The following is a 23,637-nucleotide window of genomic DNA, read 5'->3' as shown; positions in this document are numbered from 1 at the left end:
GGATTCTAGGAACCAGTGGCAGACAGGCCAGCCTTGGGGGGCACCTGCAAGCTGTGCTGACTTCGTCCACAGCAAGCCTCACTGGCTGTCCCAGCAGCTCTGAGGACGGCCATCTGGTTTTCAGTTTAGTCATCCCGAAGGTTCCCTTCGGTAGGCCATTCACAGGGTGCCTTACCTCTGATCATTATAACAAAGCTTCGAGGACAGGTATTGTCACTCTGCATATGAAGAGGAGAAAAGTGAGCCTTGGAGGGGTCTGGAGAGTCTCCAGGCCACTGAGCTGGCAGGTGGCAGAGCTGGCACCGAGTCCAGGTGTGTTTAGCAGCAGTGACATTTGTTACACCAGCTCATGCCCCCACCCTCCCGCAGAGACACAGCATTGCCCCTTAGTGTCTCCAGTGTCCATGTTTGAGGCTTTTTACGTTTCTGCTTGGAATAAAACCGGGCTCTTACAGAAGCATTCCAGAGTTCAAGTAGACTTAGGTGTGCAGGAACGTAACTCTCTGGGATAGCCATACCCACTGCTTAGATGAGGCCTTTATAGAAACCTTTGTAAGGGGACTTGGGGTAGCTCACCCCTTTCGAAGGCTCAGAATCAGACAGGTAACAGTGGAGGGTTTATTTTTTTCAGAGACAGCAGTTGATGCTCAGACCATTTGGTGGACAGTAAGATCTTCCCACAAAGAAAAACAGTTCTCATGTGCCCAGTGGCCCAGACTGGAGAGAACGCTAGCAGGGGTATAGTCATCCTCAAAAGAACATATTCAAAATAAAATATTTTTGTTATTTTTGTATCCGTGCCAAGCTACCAGTTGCCCCCAAAACTTCAAATTATAAGTTTTACCAGTAAAAAAAAATTCTGAAAGACCTTATTTTATCAAGGATCTGCTTTTGGATATTTGTCTTAGACCTTTGATTTTTGTTCTTAGTGGCAAGCCAGTAACCTAGAATTTAACTGTTTATACCTCTTCACTCCCCACCCTTCTACCCACACGTAGAGTAATTAGAGAGGAGAGATTATGTCAGGCTTTTGGCTATCCAGTTTCTAGAAGTTTCTAGCATGCCTTTGATCAGCAGTTAAAAGAGAAGCAGGACTTTGAAGAAAGAGAAAACCAACATAATGGGAACTTGTTATATTGTTTGTAATTTACATTAAATTATATCAGCATGGGCATATGATACATATGCACATGTTAATTAGTTCCTACCCAAACCCTAGTATGGTCAATTATAATGATCTGATTGGGGTGTTTAGCTAGTATTTTATCCAAAGCTCACACTCTAGAGAAAGCTATTACAAAGGTATGCACACCAGAGGGTTTGTGCATTAATATAATAGATATTAAAATCATTTTTCCTGGGCAAAATGGGTGATTTTTAAGGCATGTCGATTGCCTAAAAATGTTGCACAGGCTCTGCTGTCATTGGACAAATAGGCGTAAGAATCTAGCCAGTCCCAACACCAGTATCTTTGAGAATGGTTACCAGGCTGGATTTCGAAGTATGCCTGTGTTCCATGATGGGTCACGCGGAGGTTTTCTGTCCCCTGATTCCAAACTCACTGCCTAGAATATTTTTGCTTTTGCTTCAGGTAAACTTTTCTAGTATGTACTGTTGCAGTCCTTAAGACAAAGACTGAAAACATAATTAAGCTTACAAGACAGGTTCTGTTACTGTTTCTGTTGTTAACTTTTATGAGAGTCACAACTGGGTGTGAGAAGTGCTCTCCTGACCTAGGAACAAGCATGTAGGGCAGGAAACGTAGAGCCCTTACCTACTGTGTTACCTTCCTAGGGCTGCCATACCAAAGTATCACAGACTGGGTGGCTTAAACAACAGAAATTTAATTTCTCACAGCTCTGGAGGCTGGAAATCTGACATCACACTGCCAGCATGATCAATTTCTTCTGAAGCCTCTCTCCCTGTCCTGTTAGATGACCAACTTCTCCTTGTGTCTTCACGGAGTTTTTCTTCTGTGTTTCTGTGTCCTAATCTCCTCCTCTTATAAGAACATCAGTTATATCGATTTAAGACTCTTCATAATGGCCACATTTAGCCTTAATTACCTCCTTAAAGACACTAACTCCAAGTATGGTCACATTATGAGGTACTGGGGGTTAGGACTTCAACATATGAATTTGGGAGGGACACAATTCAGCCCATTACACCTACCAATGTTCAATATTTGCCCAGGGAATAAAAGCCTAATAATGTCAATAGCTGAATTGGCATAGTCTTTTTTGCAAGAGAAATTTTAAAGAATGATACCTACATTACTACTCCCTTCCTTGTTTGCTTTCATTCTCTTTATTTTTGTAGCTGTTATAATTGTAAATGTTTCTTCTTTGTTGGAAATGATTATATATCTCTGGGGATGATGTTTCAATTACTATATCAAGAACTTCTCCCAAGCCAGAGAGAATGCAAGGTATGGCCTTTACACCTCCCTTCCAGCACCAACTACTGAGCTGTACCCTGTGGGTGTTTTGCATTGGAGGAACAAATTTGTGAATCATAAAACTGAAATGCAAAGAATGATGATGGATTGGCATTTGTTGGGTTTTTTCTTTGTGTGTGTGATTTCTGACAGCTGTAGGATTTAAGAAAAATCGTTTATGTTAGGCATACACAGAGCATCTTAACAATGAGTGATTACTTTCTTTTTCAGCTAACCCTTCTGTCCTTATACCCTTTTGAGTCCATACGTTAATGAGTAGGAGTTTGAGTAGAGGAGGTTTACATCAGAAACAATGAAGTGGGTGATCAGGTACATTTCTGGCTTCTAGTTTTTGCACTTTATCAAACTAACCCAGATATGTTTCAGTCATTGTGTTTAAACCATAACAAAGAAAAGTATTAAACAACTCCATCTTAGAAGTGACTGGTGGGTGTTTGAAGTAGGTACATGTATTGGGTGGAGATTTTGGTTTACAAAGACAACCTGCGGTGATTTGGAGCAATGTGTTCAATTCTCTTTTGGATTTTTTTTTCCTTTTTCTGACATAATGAAGGAACATTTAAATCATGGTTCTCTGAGTTTTCAATACATTTGTATATAGGAAAATGTTGTAATCCTACAATTTAAGTAATATACTTCAATTTCACAGGAATGATAAACCATACTATCTTTCCATTTGGTAGAATGTCCATTTGGTAGCCAAGTGGTTAGGAACCTTGGAGAAACTCCTTGAAAGATTCAGCCAAGGAAGCCACAGAGATTACAGGGTTTTCATGAGTGCTGATTCTTCACCTACGCCAAATGAGCATATGATCCCTCAAGGACTTCTGGAAAGTTCCATTAAGATCACTAATGAACCCCCCACAGGAATGCTGGCCAATTTGCATGCTGCCCTCTACAACTTTGATCAGGTAAGAAAGCAGAAACAGTCTGCTCTGACAGTAGAATCAGAGTCTTCTCAGAAAACTGTGGGGACCATCACCTACTCAGGCATGTCATTTAAAGGGATGAAGTGAAATCTCAATGTTCACGTGTGTGTGTGTGTGTGTGTGTGTGTGTGTGGTGTTTTAATCTCTGGAAAGAATTTTGCTTGTCATTCCCTATTCTAGTGACTAGAAATACATTCAAGTTCCACCCTAAAATTAAGAAAATTACCACTACGTGTGTAAAGAGAACAAAGTAGGTAATTTTTTGAGGAATCTGCTTCTTGAAGATAAATGTGACAGATGAGTATTTTTTCCCACAGAAAGAGGAGAAGCCACTGTTAATCTTGTTGATGTTGATGATGACAATAACAACGTAGGAAAAGTTTTAGTTTAATGTTTTATACTGGTTTTGATATTAATAAGTTTAAAGCCCTTCTTTTCAAGTTGTATCTATGATAATTTCTTATTTATATGTTCATGTCTTTCCAAAATAAAACAAATACATATCATATATATATATATAAATTAATGATACCTTTATTACCATAATTCTCTTTACCCAAATTATCATATTTATCTGGATCATAATCAAGTCTTTCAGTTTCCTTTGTTGCTATGGTTCTGAGATCCTACTCCTTCCTCTGATTTCGAAAATTCTTGGTAAATAGCACCCTTATAGGAGAGTAGAATGAACTCTAAAGAGGAAATACATATGATTTGGTGATAAGTATTGAGGCTGCTATTAGAAATGTTATCATTTTCTATGACACATGCCAACATGCTTTTTTCTAGTACCTTTGGGTCAATACCCAAACCAACATTAGGAGGGAATTATAATAATTATAATAAGTGGCTACCTAAGAATATAGTGTTGAAGAATACAGTTAATTACTTAACTAAATAATTGAGTAATATGTAGCCTATCACACACATATATATATACACACATACACATATACTCTATGTAATAGTAGGCACTCAAAACTGTGTAAATAGTAGGCACTCAAAAAACATATTCTTGGATCTTTTAAATGTTTGCAATATGCCTTTTTTATGCACTACGGCAGACATATATTTGTCTTTAATCATCCCTTAATTTATAACTTCCAGCCATTTAGGACATTTTCAAGCCCTTTCTCAAAGTAAACACAAGAAGAATTTGATATATTTAAACAGGATTTATCCATCTTCTAAAACATGGTCTTTATTGATGAAAAGTGAGCATTTCATGTCCAAATATACTTCAGCCCGATTCTCCTTCAGCTTTTTTGGTAATGTGTTAGTCCATTTTGCATTGCTATAAAGTAATACCTGAGACTGGGTAATTTATAAAAAGAATTTAGGCAATAATTTTATCTAGCCAATACTATCAAGACAGTATGATTTTGATACAAAAGACATAAAACAGGAAAACCGTAGATCAAATCACTGACCTATTGCTACAGCTTGGATATTTTGACCTTTAAATATCATGATGAAATTTGATCCCCAATGGTGGAGGTAGGGCATAATGGGAGGTGTTTGGATTGCTGGGGTGGGTACCTCATGAATGGCTTAGTGCTGTCCTCACAGTAATGAATGAGTTCTTATTCTGTTAGTTCTTACCAAAGCTATTTGTGATAAAGAGCCTGGCACCTCCTCTCTCTCTCTTGCTTCCTCTCTCACCATGTGCTCTCTGCACACACCAGTTCCCCTTTGCCTTCCACCATGAGTGGAAGCAGCCTCAGGACCTCACCAGAAGCAAATGCTGGCACCATACTTCTTGTACAGCCTGCAGAACCATGAGCCAAACAAACCTCTTTTCTTTATAAATTACCCAGCCTCAGGAATTCCTCTATAGCAACACAAATGAACTAAGACTACCTATGAATTTGAACTTCCTAATACTAAATAAAATACTAGCAAATGAATAGAATTCAAATGTATAGTAAGGTAGCTATTTATCACAGTCATGTCAGATTATTTTAGTATACATTAATATTTTAGCATTAGGCATATCATGTTATAGGTACAATTACGTAAATGAGATAATAGAAGAAAAATAGTATGATCTCATGCTTTTGATAAAATTCAATAGCTCTTCTTTATTTAGAAACAAAAACTTTGAGAGAGAATAATTGTTCCAGATGAATCTTACACTTAATAATATTAGAAATTACCTGCTAATGTGGGGAACATAGTAGTTTATAGTATCGATTAAAATTTCATTCTGGAAGTCCAGAAATATACACATGATCAAGCAAAAACAACAGCTATCATTACTAGATATTCAGTGACTTTCAAAAACATTTACTTAATAAAATTTTAAAGAGTCTTTTAAGAATGCTGACCCCGTCATTATGTTAGAAAACAAAACGCACTTTTTATTCAAGTTATGTAATTCAAGGGCACTAGCCTGTCCCTGGCTCCCTGTAACCTTTTATCAGTTGGAAATTAGGGTTGGCTACCTTTGGAAGAAGTTCTGGTACAGTAGCAGTGGCTTAAACAAGGTGAATGTTTCTGCCACAAGACAGTGCTGTACATGGGCCACTCAGAGCTCATGTGTGTTACCACAGAGTTGTGTTCAGTGCAGCTCTCACAGCTCACCACGGCATCGTTTCTAGGTGGGCTCTTCATGGTCCCGGGCATCTGTGAGAGCCTCAGCCCTTGCATCCATGTTCCCAATGGTCAGATGCAAAAGGGAACAAAGAAAACGACAAAGAGAATGTGTTTGCTTTTTTTTATAGCTGCTTCCTACAAGTTAATACACAGTACTTCTTTCATCTCATGGGTCAAACTTAGTCACATTGCGTTACCTACCTGCAAGAGAGTCTGGGAAAAGTAAATTTATCTTAAACAGCCGTATGCCCAGCTATTTATCAGCAAGAAGATACTTTAGAGCAGGCAATTAGTGGTTTCTATAATAGACATCCTCCTTCCCTAAGTCTCCTTGTATCATCCAGGGCATTCTGTGTTGCTGCCACGGCCCGATCTTGTTAAAGTCTGTGACATGGACGGAGAGTGATGAATGCTATCTACCTTGTCACCATTTGGGTTAGGTAAATGAGTCCCAGTTACTCCTATTGCCGAGGTGTCCCTCTCAGCTGAGAAAAGCACCCAAAGTCTAGATATATAAATATCCTGTTTGAGTGCTTTTGTTTTGCATGCTTTAATTTTCAAATCAAGTTAAATCTATATTTTTATTCTTTTTCCTCAAATTAGAATTTACCTCCAAACTTTGGCATGGGTATTGAAAATGAACAAAGTTTAATATTGGTGCTTTATTTCCCTGAGAATTCCAGAATATTTATGCAAATCTGATCATTAAGTGACTGAGATGTAAAGAACCATTTCATGTAGGCTGTCACCTACGTATACCTCTTCCAGCTCAATAGCATCTGTCTCTTGAAGAAGATGTCATAAAGGAGTATTGTTTGGACTCCTTTCATACCCAGATAACCATATTTTTTTAGAACAATAGAGATATAGAAAAAGAATAATATAGATTTCTTTTTCTATAAAATTCTCAGGTAGAAACAAATATTAATAATTGATAATTATGCAAGTAAAGTTGGTAGCTTTATGCACATAGCCCTATTGTGTGTACGTGTGTGTGTGTGTGTACGCGCACGCGCCTGTTCTCTGTTCACAATGCTGTTTATATATTTTTTATGCTAATTTGCTTATCACTTGGTTTATAAAAATACAACTAGCCTGAAATGCAGAATGGTAGGTAGACTCATACTTTTTCTTAGGAAAGCCCGATTCATATTTTCTTCCTATGTTATGTTACCAGAGCATAATAAAATGGGCATTGACTTGTGTTTCTTTTTTAGCACTGAGGAAAAGCCAAGTAAGTTATATGAAATACAGCCTGAATATTTAGCTATTATAGTACCTTGGGTTTTTTGTGGACTATCTGTAATTTAAAAAGGTGTTAAGTGATTTGTTAGATCATAATTTCAAAGTGAAATTTTGATACTTACACTGGTTCTCCTAGAAATTTCTTACATTTAGAAGTAATATATTTTTTTTATCTGTCAAGATTAATTCTAATTATATGGTTTCTCTTTTCTTCCTTGACAAGTTTGCATTTTATTTGATGTTTAGTTATGGAAAAGTTATTTGTAATGATTTTTTTTTATTCCAAAATCCATAAATTACGTAAAAATGGTCTAGTGACTTAGAACGTCCTAGTGATTTAGTTGTGTCTGCATTACAAGTAGCCTGGCCCAGTTCTAGAACTGTATCAGCTGGTAGCCCTGGTGCTGCTGAAAACACTATAGAAAGAAGCAAAAGCCCACAGGACAAATCCAGCCTTGGTTTAGTACCAGAAGTCCCCTGGAAAACCATGTCTGAACTCCTACTCCCAAAGGTCCTAAATATGCTTTGTGCATGGCCCAAGTTGTCAGATCCATTTTAAATGTGAACTGGCTGTAGTTTGACCACTTCAAAAGACTAGGCAGGAAAGTGCAAAGTTTGGCCTATTCTTCCCCTGCTGCCCAACACCAGATGAAGGAGTGGGCCTCAACTTCTTTTCTTTGCTTACCTCCCAGAACTGCCAAATCTGAGAATGCGTAAAGTATTACTTTTAAGCATTAGATTAGACAGCTGTTTTTGTCCTTTTAATTTTATGGCTCTTGGGCCATAACTTTATCCATGTAGCATGCTAGGTCAACTTTCAGCTTTCCCTCTGCATTTTTTTTTTTTTTTTTTTTTTGTAAAGACAAGGCTCTGTTGCCCAGGCTAGAGTGTGGTGGTGTGATCATAGCTCACTACAGCCTCCAACTCCTGGGTTTAAGCAATCCTCCTGCCTCAGTCTGCAAAGTAGCTGAGACTACAGGTGCATACCCACATGCCTGGCCAATTTTTCTTATTTTTTGTAGAGATATGGGGGGTGGGTCTCACCATATTGCCCAGGCTGGTCTCGAACTCCTGGCCTCAAGCAATCCCACCTCAGCCTCCCAAAGTGCTAGGATTACAGACGTGAGCCGCTGCACCTGACCTGCATTTTCAAATAATATCTCACAGGTCTATTCTATAGGGCACATGTTTTCCAATCTTCCATATGTCATCCAGTCATCCAAGCAATGAATTTTATTTTTAGTTCATTGGAAGGAAACCATGTGTCGTAGTAATTGTATGAGTTCAGGTACAGGCTAAGCTGCCATAAGAAAGAGAATCAAAGCTATAGTGACTCAGTGAAGATAGGAATTTGTTTCTCTCACACCCAAACCCATGGACACCTCTGCCATACCTAACTAAAGGTTCCATAGAAAAGAGTGACAACCAGAGTAAGAAATTTCCTTTTAAGCAAATGACATGGAAGTTATACCCACCACTTCTGCTCAAATTCTGTTGGCAAAAACTTGGTCACCTGGCACATCTAGCATCAAGGGAGGCTGGAAAACATTCTTGCAATGGGTGGCCCCATGCCCAGATGATCTCTATAACTATGGAACCAGGGAAGAATGGGTAGCTGTGGTTAACTAGCATTCTGCCAGGTAGCGTTCTGCTACAGTGACGAAAACTAAGATGATGACCGATGTCATCCTGATTTTACAAGAAAATTCTTCTAGAAAAAAATGATGACAAGCAATATTAACATGGTGAAAATGAATTGTCTCATTTTTTCAGTAAACTTAGAAGCATTCAGAAGAATAACTGAAGCAAAATAAAAGGATTCCTCTTAAATTAACAGTGGCAAATGCCACATAGATAGTCTTCTGTTATGTTCTCATAGGATAGGTAGCCATGCTTAAAACTACTTTTTACCTCTGTAGCCTCTCTCTCTGAGTCCTTTACATGATTATTGAAAACACTTGCCCTTGGAAACCGTACGGATGGATAATCAAGCATTTCTTTTCTTTTCTCCCAGGATACACTTGAAATGTGCTCCAAGGATCAGGAATTTAAAAGCATCCTCTTTTCCCTGTGCTACTTCCACGCCTGTGTTGCCGGGAGACTGAGGTTTGGCCCGCAGGGCTGGAGCCGAAGCTATCCTTTCAATCTCGGAGACCTCACCATTTGTGCCAACGTCCTCTACAACTACTTAGAAGCAAACCCTAAGGTAAGTGCTAGTGGTCAGATAACCTCCTCCAAGGGGTTTACTAAATCTATCAGTCTTTGGGTGCTATCAAAATGGACCATAATTTCTCTTTGGAATCTATTATTGAAATAGCTGACACTATATATATGCATCTTCTGCCAAGTATGAAAATAAACCAGATCAAAGGTTTTCCAGCAGTGGATGCTTGGACTTCATAAGATAGGTCAAACCAGTTCTACATCAGTGGCTTAGTGGAAAAAGAAAAAATGTCCTTCATTATGTTAACAAAAACAGTGGTTTACATGTGCATATATGCCAGATTCATTAGGCAGGTAATGAAGCATTTGCACAAATGTAATTACATACAGCAATTCTGACAGTTCATAACACTGCATTAATAATCACTACAATTAGTTCTGATGATGGAAGCAATTTACAGTGCGTCACATGTATAAATAATGGTGCATTTCCTGCATATGTCATTATTATGTATTAAGGATGCCACCTTGTTGTGACTTTCTCAGTAATGTTCTCCTTGATTTGAAGTTGCAAGTAGATGAATGATTGTATTTCGTAGCTAAAATGTGTTTTACAGATGGGAATGGGAAAGCCTCATCAAGAACATTTGTGTAAACTCTCATAAGCCAAATGATTGGATTTCAGAAAGGAAGAATCACTTTTTCCTAAGGATATTCTGGCTTAATTCTCACAAGAGAAACTTTTTTCATTAAGTTAAATCTGATAGAATTTGGGCACATATGTCAAAACCAACCAGATGTTGGTCTAGGCCACACTTTCTATAAAGGACCTTCAAAATCACCCATCCGTGTTTCTAAGTAGAAATGGTTGTTTTATATTCTTTCAGTAACCATTGTTACAATTTTTGTTATCAAAGTTTTCTCGAGCTTTGGTGATGCTTTGACTGCTGTCAGGATATGTCCACTTGGCACATACTGGGTGTGTATTCAAATTTTGAATAAGTCGTACCTAAAACAAATGGCTTCAATATGGTATGTGGTGATCAATATTCCATATCTATCATTTTTTAATTTATAAAATTAAAAAGTAATTCTGTAGACTTTGGGCATATTTGACCATTCTAATAAATAATAATATTTTTGTGTTGATCTCAACACCTTTTGTTTAAACTGTTTAAAATTTCCTATTATAATAGTTCTGTCAGGTTGTAGTTGTCTGTTCTTGGTTCTTGGTGTGCTCTTGGCCAGAGAATGACCGGATGCACCAAAAGCAAGGCAAGTGTGAAACCAAGTTTATTGAGGAAGGACAAGATAGGTTTACAGAGCCAAAAGCAAGACATAGGTTCACAGAGCAAGAGCAAGACACATTCGCCATAGACAACAAACAGACCCTTTTGTGGTAACAAAAGGGCTCTGATTATGGTATGGGGTCCCGTTTTATAGTGTCTGGATTGGGTCCTCCTTGTAGTTTAGACATCACCACTGAACCACTTTGAGGGACAGTTAATGACATAATCATTGGCCTTAGGTTATTCTAGGTCACTTTCCAAACCCTATCATGCCAGGGCTGGGGGACTCCCTGCATTCTTTTGCGGATTAGCAGGGGCTCCCCCTTCCCCCAGGTGCAACAGTTGCTCCGGACAGGATTAAGGGTGGGGCAGCACCAAGATGGGGTGCCCACCCTTGTCCTTCTTCCCAGGTGGGACAATTGTTTGAGGCAGCACTAAGGCAAGCTGCCCCTTTGTTCCTGTGAGAGCCAGAATCCCTCACTGCAGAAAAAGAAATAAACCATTTAATACCTTTAATTCAAGTCCTTCATAATGGTCCCATGAGGCTGAGATCAGGCATATTATCGTGCTTCAGCTGAATCCCATACACAATTGAGGTAGAAACGAAGGGGAGGGAGAGGGGACTTGACACTTGTGTTTGTTTCCAGCTCTCACATCTTGAGTCTTGGCAACACCAGTGGGCAGCTGAGTTGTGCTGTATCCTGCTGCTTCTCCTGCTGGGGTTCCAACACCAACACAACCTTAGGTTTTAACACATTTTCATGTCCCCCAGAAGTCCTGACCTGAGTCATTTGCTGCACATCACAAAGCAAGTTCTCAGGACTTGGGTATTAAATTAGGATGTGCACACAGTTTGATTGTACAAAATACTCTTTTCAAGAAAATATATGTAAAAAACAAAGATCAGGATTTGGGGAAAGAGAATCAATTATTAAAAGAACAAGTCCCTAACTAAATAAAATCTTAAGGGAGATATTAATACATGTTAAATATTGAGATGTATAGCAGGCTTTTATTGAACGTACTCAGAGAAATAAGATTAAGAAGTCTTTGTCTCCCATCCATTTCAGCTGCTTGGAAGGTAGGCCATGCAGTGGTAGCGAGAACATGTTTCTTTTTCATTCACATCAAACCAGCTTAAAAGAAAGACATATTTGAGGTCCATTTATTCAAATTCAAATAAACTTGTAGCAAGTACATTGGAACAGTTGAAGCAATTTTACTTGTTCTGTTCTGTCACATCACGCAAGGAGCGAAGGCTATAATTACGATTTTACTTGAACTGTTGGGAGGCAATATACTGCCCCCGAGGGTATAAAGGTTCCTGTCTAGAAAAGCTTCATCACACACTGGCATGTTTTGCAAACCCAGAGGAAGCTAAAGGGTAGCAAAGACAGGCTTCAAACGCTACTAAGCCAAATAAAGAGGAGATACAGTGATTTCTTGTATAAAACAGGGTACAGCATTAGTTACAACCCTTAGAACAGTCAGTAGGGCAGTCATGCCATAAACCAAGTCCTCAAGTCTGTCTGTGGCAAGCGGATTTGTTTGCCTGGACTTTTGGAAAGTGATAGAATTCTAAATATATCCCAAATCCAAATTGTGTGAATGTTTCTTTCTTTTCCTGAATCAGATCATAAAAACTGATATAAATCAGACAATAAAAACACGTAACACTTCAGAAGCCCTGTGAACCAACATTCTCTCATGATTTTTGCATGAGATTTTGAATGTATAAACTTTCCCTGCACAATGTGTTCTAGGAATGATTCACTTTCTTTTCAAATTGTGTGAATTTTTACTGAATGTATTAGAACACACTGAAAATAATTCTCCCAAGACAATCTACGCAGAAACTTAGACAATTTCTGAACCACTTTTAATGCTCCTTTTGATGGGGGCTTGTGTTAGAGGGGCGTGCACCACTGGTTGGCCTCTCTGTGGCATATACTCTAGGCACAGAAGTGAACATTATGTGGTATTTTCCCCCAAGGTCCCATGGGAAGACCTCCGTTATCTCTTTGGTGAGATCATGTATGGGGGCCACATCACAGATGACTGGGATCGCAGACTGTGTCGGGTGTATTTAGAAGAATTCATGAATCCATCTCTGGTAAGACATTTTTAAATTAATTTTTCCTGAGGAGATAATTCTGGTAAGAACTTTTTAAAACTAATTTCGCTATGTCGATAATTCTTACGTTATTGAGGGTTGTTGTTCTTTTGTGAGTATGTTCTGGATCTGCCTTCAATGGGGGTTTGGAAATTTGTTAGAAATGCAGAATCTTGGGCCTCATCCCAGACCTGCAGTTTAACAAGACTTCTCCAGGTGATTTCTGTGCACGTTAGAGAGTGAGCCAAGGGGAGCCTTCTTACACGCACTGACTCACTGGGGCTTTATAATACCCTGTGAGGTGTGAGGAACTGACACTCTTAAATTCTATTTTATAGATCAAGATGATGAGACATGTTATTTGCCCCAGGCCACTAATTTGGTATTAGGAAGAGCTGTACCCAAAATATAAGTCTCTTGATTTCTGTTCCAGGGATCATTTCATTATAGTGCTTTTGCCTGTCACAGAAGTTGTGGAATATTCTAGGTTTTGATCATTAATACCTTACTAAACATGGGCTTAAGAAAAGCATGGTGAATAAGTAAGTGAGGTGATACATTTGTTAATTAGCTTGATTTAATCATTACACAATGTAAACATGTATCAAAACATCACATTCTATCCCATAAATATATACAATTATTATTATTATTTTATTTATTTTTTTTTTTGAGACAGCATCTCACTCTGTTGCCTGGACTAGAGTGCTGTGGCATCAGCCTAGCTCACAGCAACCTCAAACTCCTGGGCTCAAGCGATCCTACTGCCTCAGCCTCCCAAGTAGCTGGGAATACAGGCATGCGCCACCATGCCCGGCTAATTTTTTCTATATATATTTTTTAGTTGGCCAGATAATTTCTTTCTATTTTTAGTAGAGACGGGGTCTCACTCTTGCTCAGGCTGGTCTCGAATTCCTGACCTCGAGCGATCCACCTGTCTCGGCCTCCCAGAGTGCTAGGATTACAGGCGTGAGCCACCGCGCCTGGCCTACAATTATTATTTTTCAATTAAAAATAAAATTAAAGGTGTGGATCCTGTTTCAGTCTTCTACATGTGGCTATCCAATTTTCCAAGTACCATTTATTGAATAAGGATTCTTTTCTCCAGTGTATGTTTTTGTCTGCTTTGTCAAAGATTAGATGGCCATATGAGGATGGTTTTATATCTGGGTTCTCAGTTCTGTTCCATAGGTCTATGTCTCTGTTATTGTGCCAGCACCATGCTGTTTTAATTACTATAGCTTTGTAGTGTAGTTTGAAGTCTGGTAAATTGATGCCTCCCAATTTGTTCTTTTTGTTTAAGATTGCTTTTCCTATACCGGGTCTTCTCTGGTTCCATACAAAGCATAGAATTATTTTTTCTAGATCTGTGCAAAATGATCTTGGTATTTTAATAGGGATTGCATTAAATCTGTAGATCACTTTGGGTAATACAGACATTTTAACGATGTTGATTCTGCTAACCCATGAGCATGGTATGGTTTTCTACCTGTTTATGTTCTCTGTTATTTCCTTCCTCAGTGTTTCATAGTTCTCCCTGCTGTGGTCTTTTACCTCCTTAGTTAAATACATTCCTAGGTATTTTATTTTCTTTGTTGCTGCCATGAAGGGTATTGAGTTTTTGATTTGGTTCTCAGTTTGATTGTTGTTAGCATATAGGAATGCTATTGAAGTCTGTACATTGATTTTGTAACCTGAGACTTTACTGAATTTGTTTATCAATTCCAGTAGTCTCGTGGCAGAATCTTTTGGATATTCTAGATATAAAATCATATCATCAGCAAAGAGTAATAATTTGACCTCTTCTGCCCCCATTTTGATGCCCTTGATTTTCTTCTCTTGTCTGGTTGCTCTGGCTAGGACTTCCAGCACTATGTTGAATAGAAGTGGTGATAGAGGGCAACTTTGTCTGGTTTCAGTTCTAAGCAGGAATGCTTTCAATTTTTCTCCATTCAATATGATGTTGGCTGTGGGTTTGTCATATATGGCTTTTATCATTTTTAGGTAAGTCCCCTCTATGCGTATTTTCTTAAGTATTCTTATCATAAAAGGGTGCTGATTTTTGTCGAATGCTTTTTCTGCATCTTTTGAAAAGATCATATGGTCTTTGTTTTTGCTTCTATTTATGTGATGAATTACATTTATAGATTTGCGTATGTTGAACCATCCCTGCATCTCTGGGATGAAGCCCACTTGGTCGTAATGGATTATTGTTTTGATAAGCACCTGAATTCGGTTTGCTAGGATTTTGTTGAGAATTTTTGCATCTATATTCATAAGGGATATTGGTCTGCCACATGTAGAAGATTGAAACAGGATCTGCACCTTTCACCTCTCACAAAAATCAACTCACGGTGGATAACAGACTTAAACCTAAGGCATGAAACTATAAGAATTCTAGAAGAAAATGTTGGAAAAATTCTTGTAGACATTGGCCTAGGCAAAGAATTTATGAAGAAGACCGAAAAGCAATTATAGCAACAACAAAAATAAGTAAATGGGACCTGATCAAATTAAAAAGCTTCTGCACAGCCAAGGAAACTATCATGAGAGCAAACAGACAACCTACAGAATGGGAGAAAATATTAGCATGTTGCACATCTCATAAAGGGCTGATAACTAGAATCTATATAGAACTCAGGAAAATCAGCAAGAAAAAAATCAAACAACCCTATCATAAAGTGGGCAAAGGACATGAAGAGAAACTTTTCAAAAGAAGATAGACTAATGGCCAACAAACCTATGAAAAAATGCTCAACATCTCTAATCATCAGGGAAATGCATATTAAAACCACAGTGAGCGATCACTTATCTCCAGTGAGAAAGGCTTTTATCAAAAAGTCCCAAAACAATAAATGTTGGTGTGGATGCAGAGAGATAGGAACACTTATACACTGCTGGTGGGACTGTGAACTAGTACAAACTTTGTGGAAAATAATATGGAGATACCTCATAGAGCTACAAGTGGAACTACCATTTGATCCAGTAATCCCATTACTGGGCATCTACCCAAAGGAAAAGAAGACATTCTATAAAAAAAGACATCTGCACTAGAATGTTTATAGTAGCACAATTCACAACTGCAAAGATGTGGAAACAACCCAAGTACCCATCAATACATGAGTGGATTAATAAAATGTGGTATATGTATACCATGGAGTTCTACTCAGCCACAAAAAACAATGGTGATCTAGCACCTCTTGTATTATCCTGGAGCCCATTCTACTAAGTGAAATATCACAAGAATGAAAAAACAAGCACCACATGTACTCACCACCAAATTGGTATTAACTGATCAACAGGTATATGCACATATGGAAGTAACATTCATCGGATGTTGGGCAGGGGGGAGGGGGGAGAAGGGGATGGGTATATTCACACCTAATGGGTGTGGTGCGCACCATCTGGGGAATGGACACGCTTGAAGCTCTGACTTGGGTGGGGCAAAGGCATATATGTAACTTAAACATTTATACCCCCGTAATATGCTAAAATGAAAATAAATTAATTAAAATAAATATAAGATAGTAAAAAAATATATTAACCAAGTACAAGGTGAGAACATTATTAAGATCTTATTTCAAACAAACTTGAAAAAATGACATTTATGATACAGTGGGAAATTAACATTAATATATCATGATAAGGAATTCCTGTTAATATTTTATGTGTAATAAGAAAATAATATGGTTATTTTTTTTTTAAAAAGAAAAGATGCGGCAGTATGAATTAGCCTGGAGGACATACTAAGTATAATAAGCCAAATATTGCATTTTCTCACTCATGTGTGGAATATAAAAAGTTTGATTGCAGAAGTATAGAGTAGAAAAAGGATTACTGGGGAGGGGAAGATCGGGAGAAGGTGGGCAACAGGTACAAAGTTACAATTAGAAAGGAAGACAGGCCAGGGTGCAGTGGCTTATGCCTAATCTTAGCCTTTGGGAGGCTGAGGCAGGAGGATCACTTGAGCTCAGGAGTTTGAGACCAGCCTGAGCAAGAGCAAGACCCTGTCTCTACAAAAAATAGAAAAATTAGTCGGGCATGGTGGCATGTTCCTGTAGTCCCAACTACTCAGGAGGCTGAGGCAGGAAGATCACTTGAGCCCCGGGGTTTGAGGTCTCTGTGAGCTAGGATGACACCACTGCATTCTACCCCGAGAGACAGAGCAAGTCCGTGTCTCAAAAAAAAAAAAAGAAAGAAAGAAAAGAAAAGAAAAACAGTTCCGGCATCCTGTTACCCAGTAGGGTGACTATAGTCAACAATAAGGTATTGTATATCTAAAAGTAGCTAGGAGAGAGGATTTTGTATTTTCCTACCACAGAGAAATGATGTTTGAGGTGATGGATATGCTAATTACCCTGATTTGATCATTACACAATGTATACGTTTTGAAACATCACATTGTACCCTATTAATATGTACAATTATTATGTGTCAACTAAAGTGAAAGAAAAATGTGATTTGAGAGTCTAGTTCTTCCTTCCCCTGTGAGGAAGGAGATCACTCCTGTAGTGGAGTTTAAAGAACCCAGGCATCCTTTTCCCAGTTTTTATCTTACTAACGTTGTGCCTGTGTAGAAATGGTTTGTCACAGGACCGTGTTTTCTGGTAAAAATACACAGTTCTTGTTACTTACACTAAAGAAGCTCGGTGTGGCAGCCATACTTTTCTCACGCTCTCTCTTGCATGCTCTCTCTAATAGTATCCAAGTTTAGGTTCATGGCCATTTCCTGGTTATTTCTTGAAATCCAAGGCACCTTACACCATATCATTTCTATTCCCAGTTAAGCAAGACACCACCTATGTTTAGGCAATACCAGAGTCGTCGTCTTTTTTTTTTTTTTTTAATATTTTGAGCAACCTGTTCATAATTTTTCTGAAAACGTCATCTCAGAGAAGCATTAAATAGATTTGATCAAACCTTCCTTAAGCCCATTTTGAGAATATAATCATGTATTAGAAGACATGGTATATTAGAGTCTGATATCAAAAACTGGGGACAAATTATTTAGTTTTTAATAACGTTAACCAATTTGGGGACAATGCAGAAGAAAAATTGACTTTCCAGCTTTGCGATCATTATTTAGGTGTTTCTTTTGATTCTGAGTCTCCTGGTCTTTCCTGAGTTCTAATGAGCAGGATTTCACATGTCAGAAAGAGACTTCCAATTTAACACAATTGGAAGTCACTCCTCCGAAGAGGTCTGGGAGCAAGTTGCCATGGAGATGGGGAAGATAAACAGTGCCAGGCGCACGACCTTCACAGAGGCTGACTTCTCCCAATAACAGTGGAGGGCAAGGGGCCAAGCAAGAAGCTCAAAGGGACGTCCCCTCTCCTGGCTCTGACCAGTGGCTAAGAGGAGAATTACTGTTGCTGAATGAAGCAGTCCATTAACCTTCACAGGTCTGAGCTCCCATTCAAATAACTGGAAAAGAAATGTAGGTGATGAAACCTCAGGGCATCACTGGTGTGAGTAAGCCCTTTGGAAATGTATGTACCTGATCTGGTGAGGTTTCGGGATCACGATGCTTCATGTGCATGCTTGCGTCGTCAATGGGGAGTGCTACCTTCCCACCTCACCAAAGGAAATTAATTCACTTACTGACTTGGGGTTAGAGGCTGCAGAAGTCGTTATTTTGTTCCCATGTGAATGTTTCCTGCTCCTGCTGTTCGTATGATTAGCGCCATGATCTAACACTTCAGCATCTGCAGGACGTCTTTTTTGCCAATTCTCACATAGGTTAACGCATTTGGAAATTAGTGTCTCTGGTTGCATTGGAACATGATCAAAGAGCAGCCCATTAATAGTCTGGGGTTTACAGTTCTGCTGTTCTTATCAAAAGAATCAGAATGCTTTCAGTGCTATCTTCCTGTTAAGAGGATGAATGAATTTTTTTTGTTGGATGAATGAGTTTGTGCTCAGAGAAATTAGTCCAGTTAGTTGGCAATGTGCCTTAGAGGGTCTCTGGCCAAAATTAAGAAAGAAAACATTTTCTCATATATAAGGTGTGTACTTGGCAGTGCTAAAATAAGTAATACAGTATATTACTTTCAGAAAATAAAATATGTCACCTTAGAGTTATCATATAGCACAAAGTATTTTAATAATATAGAGTAAGAAATAAGAACCTTTGAAATAAAAAGCAAACCCTTAGGTTCAAATTCAAGTACCTTGCATTTGCCATGTGATATTACTGAAACTTTCTTAACCTCAGTTTTATTATCTACAAAACAAGAATGAGCAACTCACGAGTTTATTGTCAGGTTTAATCATTGGTATAATGTCAGAATAATATGCTTCATGGGAAATATTTTTATTATGAAGTATAAATTTTCAAAATATGTATTTCCCACTGGCTGTTATTTAATCTATGATGGTAACAGTGGAAATCATTTATTAAATACCTGCTCTGTGCCAGGGGGCAGTACCACACAATTCATGTGTATTATTTCTTCTCCTTACTACAATCCTATAAAGTAGGTATTATCTCATATAATCAAAAAGGAAACTCAGCTCACAGAGGTCAAACAGCTGGCAAATAGCAGAACCAGGCTCATGATCAGACCCCAAAGGCCAGTGTTTCTCTGCACTACACTGCATTGGTTGGAGTGCTCATCTGCTTGTGGTCACGGGGACACAGGTCACCGAAACACTGACCTGTGTGTGTACTTGCGTGGTGTGCTGGCACAGCTGGCACTGAGAACATCTGGACAATCCAGGAGACCAGAGTCCTGGTTCTGATCCTGCTGCTAACTTGCTGCCTAGCTTTGTGCTGGACCTTCCTGTGCCTCCGTTTATTCATTTGTAAAATGAAAGTACTGTCTAGAAAATCACCAGTGTACCTTGCAGCTCTAAAAACACCATAATGTAATTCAACCTTGAGCAATTTCTGAAAAGCCTTGACAGCACTTTGTGGCCATGGCATTTTTGACCCAAAGGCCAAGGGCAAATGAACTTGTTTAGACTCACAGGGAACTGGGAGTTTCTTGTCATTGCAAAGATTACTTGGAGAGGCAGTATAGAACTGCGGTCCCCAACCCCCAGGCCACAGATCGGTACCTGCTTGTGGCCCGTTAGGAACCAGGCCACACAGCAGGAGGTGAGCAGCAGGCTAGCCAGTGAAGCTTCACCTGTATTTACAGCCTCTCCCCATCGCTCATCTTAGCTCCGCCTACTCTACCCGATTCCCCCATCCGTGGAAAAACTACCTTCCATGAAACCGGTCCCTGGTGCCAAAAAGGTTGGGGACCACTGGTATAGAAGGTGAGATTTTTATTAAATGTCAGAAAAGAAAATGTAAAGACGACAATAATCCCATGGAGTTAACATGGTGGGCAGAATGCTGGTTTTCCCAGTTACTAATAATTGTGCCTGCCATTGTGCCTGCCCCTGACTTCTGCAAAGGTGACTTCAAATCCTCAGTGATGTTTCCATGATTTGGAAGTTCTTTTGGCCAGAGCATGATTTCCATTGATTCTTTTTTTTTTTTTTTTTTAAGAACAGCTTTTACTGAGATATAATTTGCACATCATATTTGCCAATTGTATGATTCAAAGGTTTTTAGTACATTCATTGTAGTACAACCATTACCACAATTTTAGAACAGTTTCATCGCCACCACCACCCCAAAATAAACTCTGTACCCATTTCTCAGTCATTCACCATTTGCTTCCCCTCACACACGCAAAATACCCCACTCCCCAGCCCATGGCAACCACTAATCTACTTTCTGTAGCTATAGATTTGCCTATTGTGGACATTTTATGTAAATGAATCATATATTATGTAGCCTTTTGTGTCCACCTTCTTTCACTTAGCAAATGTTTTCAAGACTCATCCATGTTGTAGCATGTATCAGTACTTCATTCCTTTTTATGGCCAAAAATACCTCCATTGTATGGATATACTCCATTGTGTTTATCCATTCATCAGCTGATGGACATTTGGGTTGTTAACACCTTTTGGCCATTAGGAATAATGCTGCTGTAAACTTTTGTGTACAATTTTGTGTGGACATATGTTTTCAATTCTTTTGGATATGTAGCTAGGAGTGGAATTGCTGGGTCACATGGTAACTCTGTTTAATATTTGGAGGAACCACCAAACTGTTTTCCAAAGTGGCTGCACCATTGTTATATTCCCACCAGCAATGTATTAATATGAAGGTTCTAGTTTCTCCAAATCCTCACCAACGCTGCTAATTGTCTACATTTTTTTAAATTTTCAGAATATTATGGAGGTACAAATGTTTTGGTTACATGAATTGCTTTTGTACCATTTGAGTCAAAGTTATAAGTGTGCCCATCAACCAGACAGTGTGCATTGTACCTGTTAGGCGTGAATTTACCCATCCCCTACTCCTCCCTCGTACCTGTTCGATTTCTGATGAATGTTATTTTCGATTAGTTCCAATTAAATGGTGAGTACGTGTGGTGTTTGTTTTTCCATTCTTGTGATACTTCACGTAGAAGAATGGGCTTCAGTTCCATCCAGGTTAATACAAGAGGTATTAGTTCACCATTTTTTTATGGCTGAGTAAGTACTCCATATGGTATTCATATACCACATTTTACTAATTCACTCATGTTTTCATGGGCACTTGGGTTGTTTCCACATCTTTGCAATTGTGAATTGTGCTGCTATAAACATTCGAGTGCAGGTACCTTTTTTATAGAATGTCTTTTTTTCCTTTGGGTAAATACCACTCTGCGCCCAATCTTATCTTTCCACATTTTTGATTCTAGCCATCCTGGAGGGGGTAAATTATCACCTTGTAGTTTTGATTTGCATGGCTCCCTATGTAGCAGCTTTTCATGTACTTATTGGATACTTCTGTATCTTCTTTGGGGAAATGTCTAGTTAGAACTATTGATTATTTGAGGCATTACAACAACTTTCTCAAACAATCCTCCCCCAAAGTCAAGAAAGGAGGATGCTGTGCAGAGAGCTCTACAGTTAGGGCCCAATCAGCAAGAAGCAGCTTTTCATAAAAACTCCCTGGAGTGGGAAGGGAGGAGGTGTGAATTCAGAATCAGGATTCACAGAGCTCCTTGAGTAGGCTGAAATCTTTGCAGTTTTCTTAAAGTAAAAGGGAAACATAAGTCTTTGTATGCACCAAATCTTGCTTTTCAAATTTTAGTTGTTTGGCATCATAGTAGGAATTTATAGTAGGACATTTCATAGGTTTTGTTTTTCTTTCCAGAAAATCAAGATGTACTTAAAACAATCATGTCTGCAGCTAAGACACAGGGAAGAACCAATGCTAACACTTACGAAAGGCTGCCTATGTGCCAAGCTATGTGCATACCTTATTCTTACAGCCACAATCATTAGGTTGCTATTGTGAGCCACATTTTACTGATGAAGAGATTGAAACTTAGATATAATAAATTGTCATTTCTTTAGGCCTCCAAACCATTAAGGGATGGGAACTGAACCAGGTTTTTCTAGCTGCAAACCTCAAGCCCTCTCCTTTGAGTTTGCTATTTTCTTTTGCTTTGCTCCTCGCCTCACATATAGATGGCACTCACTCTTCACATGTTTCTCAACAGACTGCCTAATGGTCTTTCTAAAAAGCACGGACCATTTGCAGTCCCATCAGCATGACACGACACGAGTATGCACTGAAACAAACATCAGTCTCCACGGCATTTTAACATTTCCAAGTGTTCCGTTCTTCGTTGGTTTCTTTGCTTGAAATTCTGTTTTTAACCGTTTGTTTTTATCGAGGGACAAATTAGCTGCAGTTTTTAAACTTTCTTCGACTACCTAGTGAGCACTACGACGACCAAACACTTGTTTGTAGGGAATGGAGTTCTGTTTGGATGTGTTTGTTGATTCTAGTTTTGGATTTTATTATTCATATTTTTATTTTGGCTAATTTATCTATCATAGGCTAATTATGGTGATTTTGTTTTGGTCATCCTGAGCCAGGTGACATTTAAATTTTGATTATTCTTATATATAAATATGAGACGGTAAAAATGTGAATAAATGAATAAAACCAAGCCAATGGAGATTGGTGGTGGGATAATCCAACTTGCTTCTTCCCATATTCATTGGATCAAGATTTGTTTCTGGCAACATGAAGGATTAGATAAGTTAAAAATCCTATTGGCGTAAAATAAAAATAGATATACTGACTCGAATATTAAAAATGCCCTTGGAATTCACAGGCAGAAATTGAGCATCATTATTAAGGACACAGGGTCTCTAGGCAATCCAGGATTACAGGTGTGAGAGGGAAGGAACAAACTGCCACATGATTGTCTGTATGGAAATTCACACGTATTTTGTCCCCTTTAGACTCTGAGTTCCTTAAGAATTAGGTCATGCAGAGCTTTTAGAGTTCCAAGGCTTGTTGTGGTACCCTGGGTGATCAGTATATATTACTGAATGAATAAATGAATATTCACTTTGTCTCTAGGGGGTAGTGAGGAGACGATGGCATAACACACACAGTTATAGACAAACCCCATGTTCAGGAAATGATTTAGAAAATCCAGGCAGAAAAGAGGTACCTTAGGTAATAGTTTAAAAACAACATCTCACTGTTAAGTGTATATACGGACAGAATTTATGGCATGAGAGACCGGAAAACTGAAACAGAGGTGTTAATGGCCCCTGGGAACCAGAGAGCAATCAGGTAAAAAAAAAAAAAAAAAAAATCTGAGATTATATTGAGTTAACTAGAAAACTATAGTCACTCAATTAACTCTCAGTGTTTATGGTTGGTCAGACTCAGGCCCACAAAATTTTTTGTCACATTTTGAAGATCTATATTCTAATGTTTAGAGGGTTTGGTATTGTTGCTCACATGGCCTTTGTTCCAAACATTCCTCTAAA

The 23,637-nt window shown here is 38.6% G+C and overlaps 1 protein-coding gene across 1 annotated transcript in view; it reads left to right on the top strand.

The window, feature by feature from the left end:
- DNAH11 (dynein axonemal heavy chain 11) overlaps positions 1 to 23,637 on the top strand; it is a 305,641-nt gene that overhangs the window by 272,401 nt on the left and 9,603 nt on the right. Inside the window, exons 74-76 of the mRNA XM_069462413.1 lie at positions 3,142 to 3,369; positions 9,242 to 9,433; positions 12,673 to 12,792. Coding sequence (XP_069318514.1) covers positions 3,142 to 3,369; positions 9,242 to 9,433; positions 12,673 to 12,792 — 540 coding nt within the window. The remainder of the gene's footprint in view (positions 1 to 3,141; positions 3,370 to 9,241; positions 9,434 to 12,672; positions 12,793 to 23,637) is intronic.

This window comes from Eulemur rufifrons, chromosome 29 (genome assembly GCF_041146395.1).
Source record: "Eulemur rufifrons isolate Redbay chromosome 29, OSU_ERuf_1, whole genome shotgun sequence".
NCBI lineage: Eukaryota > Metazoa > Chordata > Mammalia > Primates > Lemuridae > Eulemur > Eulemur rufifrons.
Note: the sequence above shows the minus strand (reverse complement) of the source record. Positions and strands in the feature narration are given on the sequence as shown.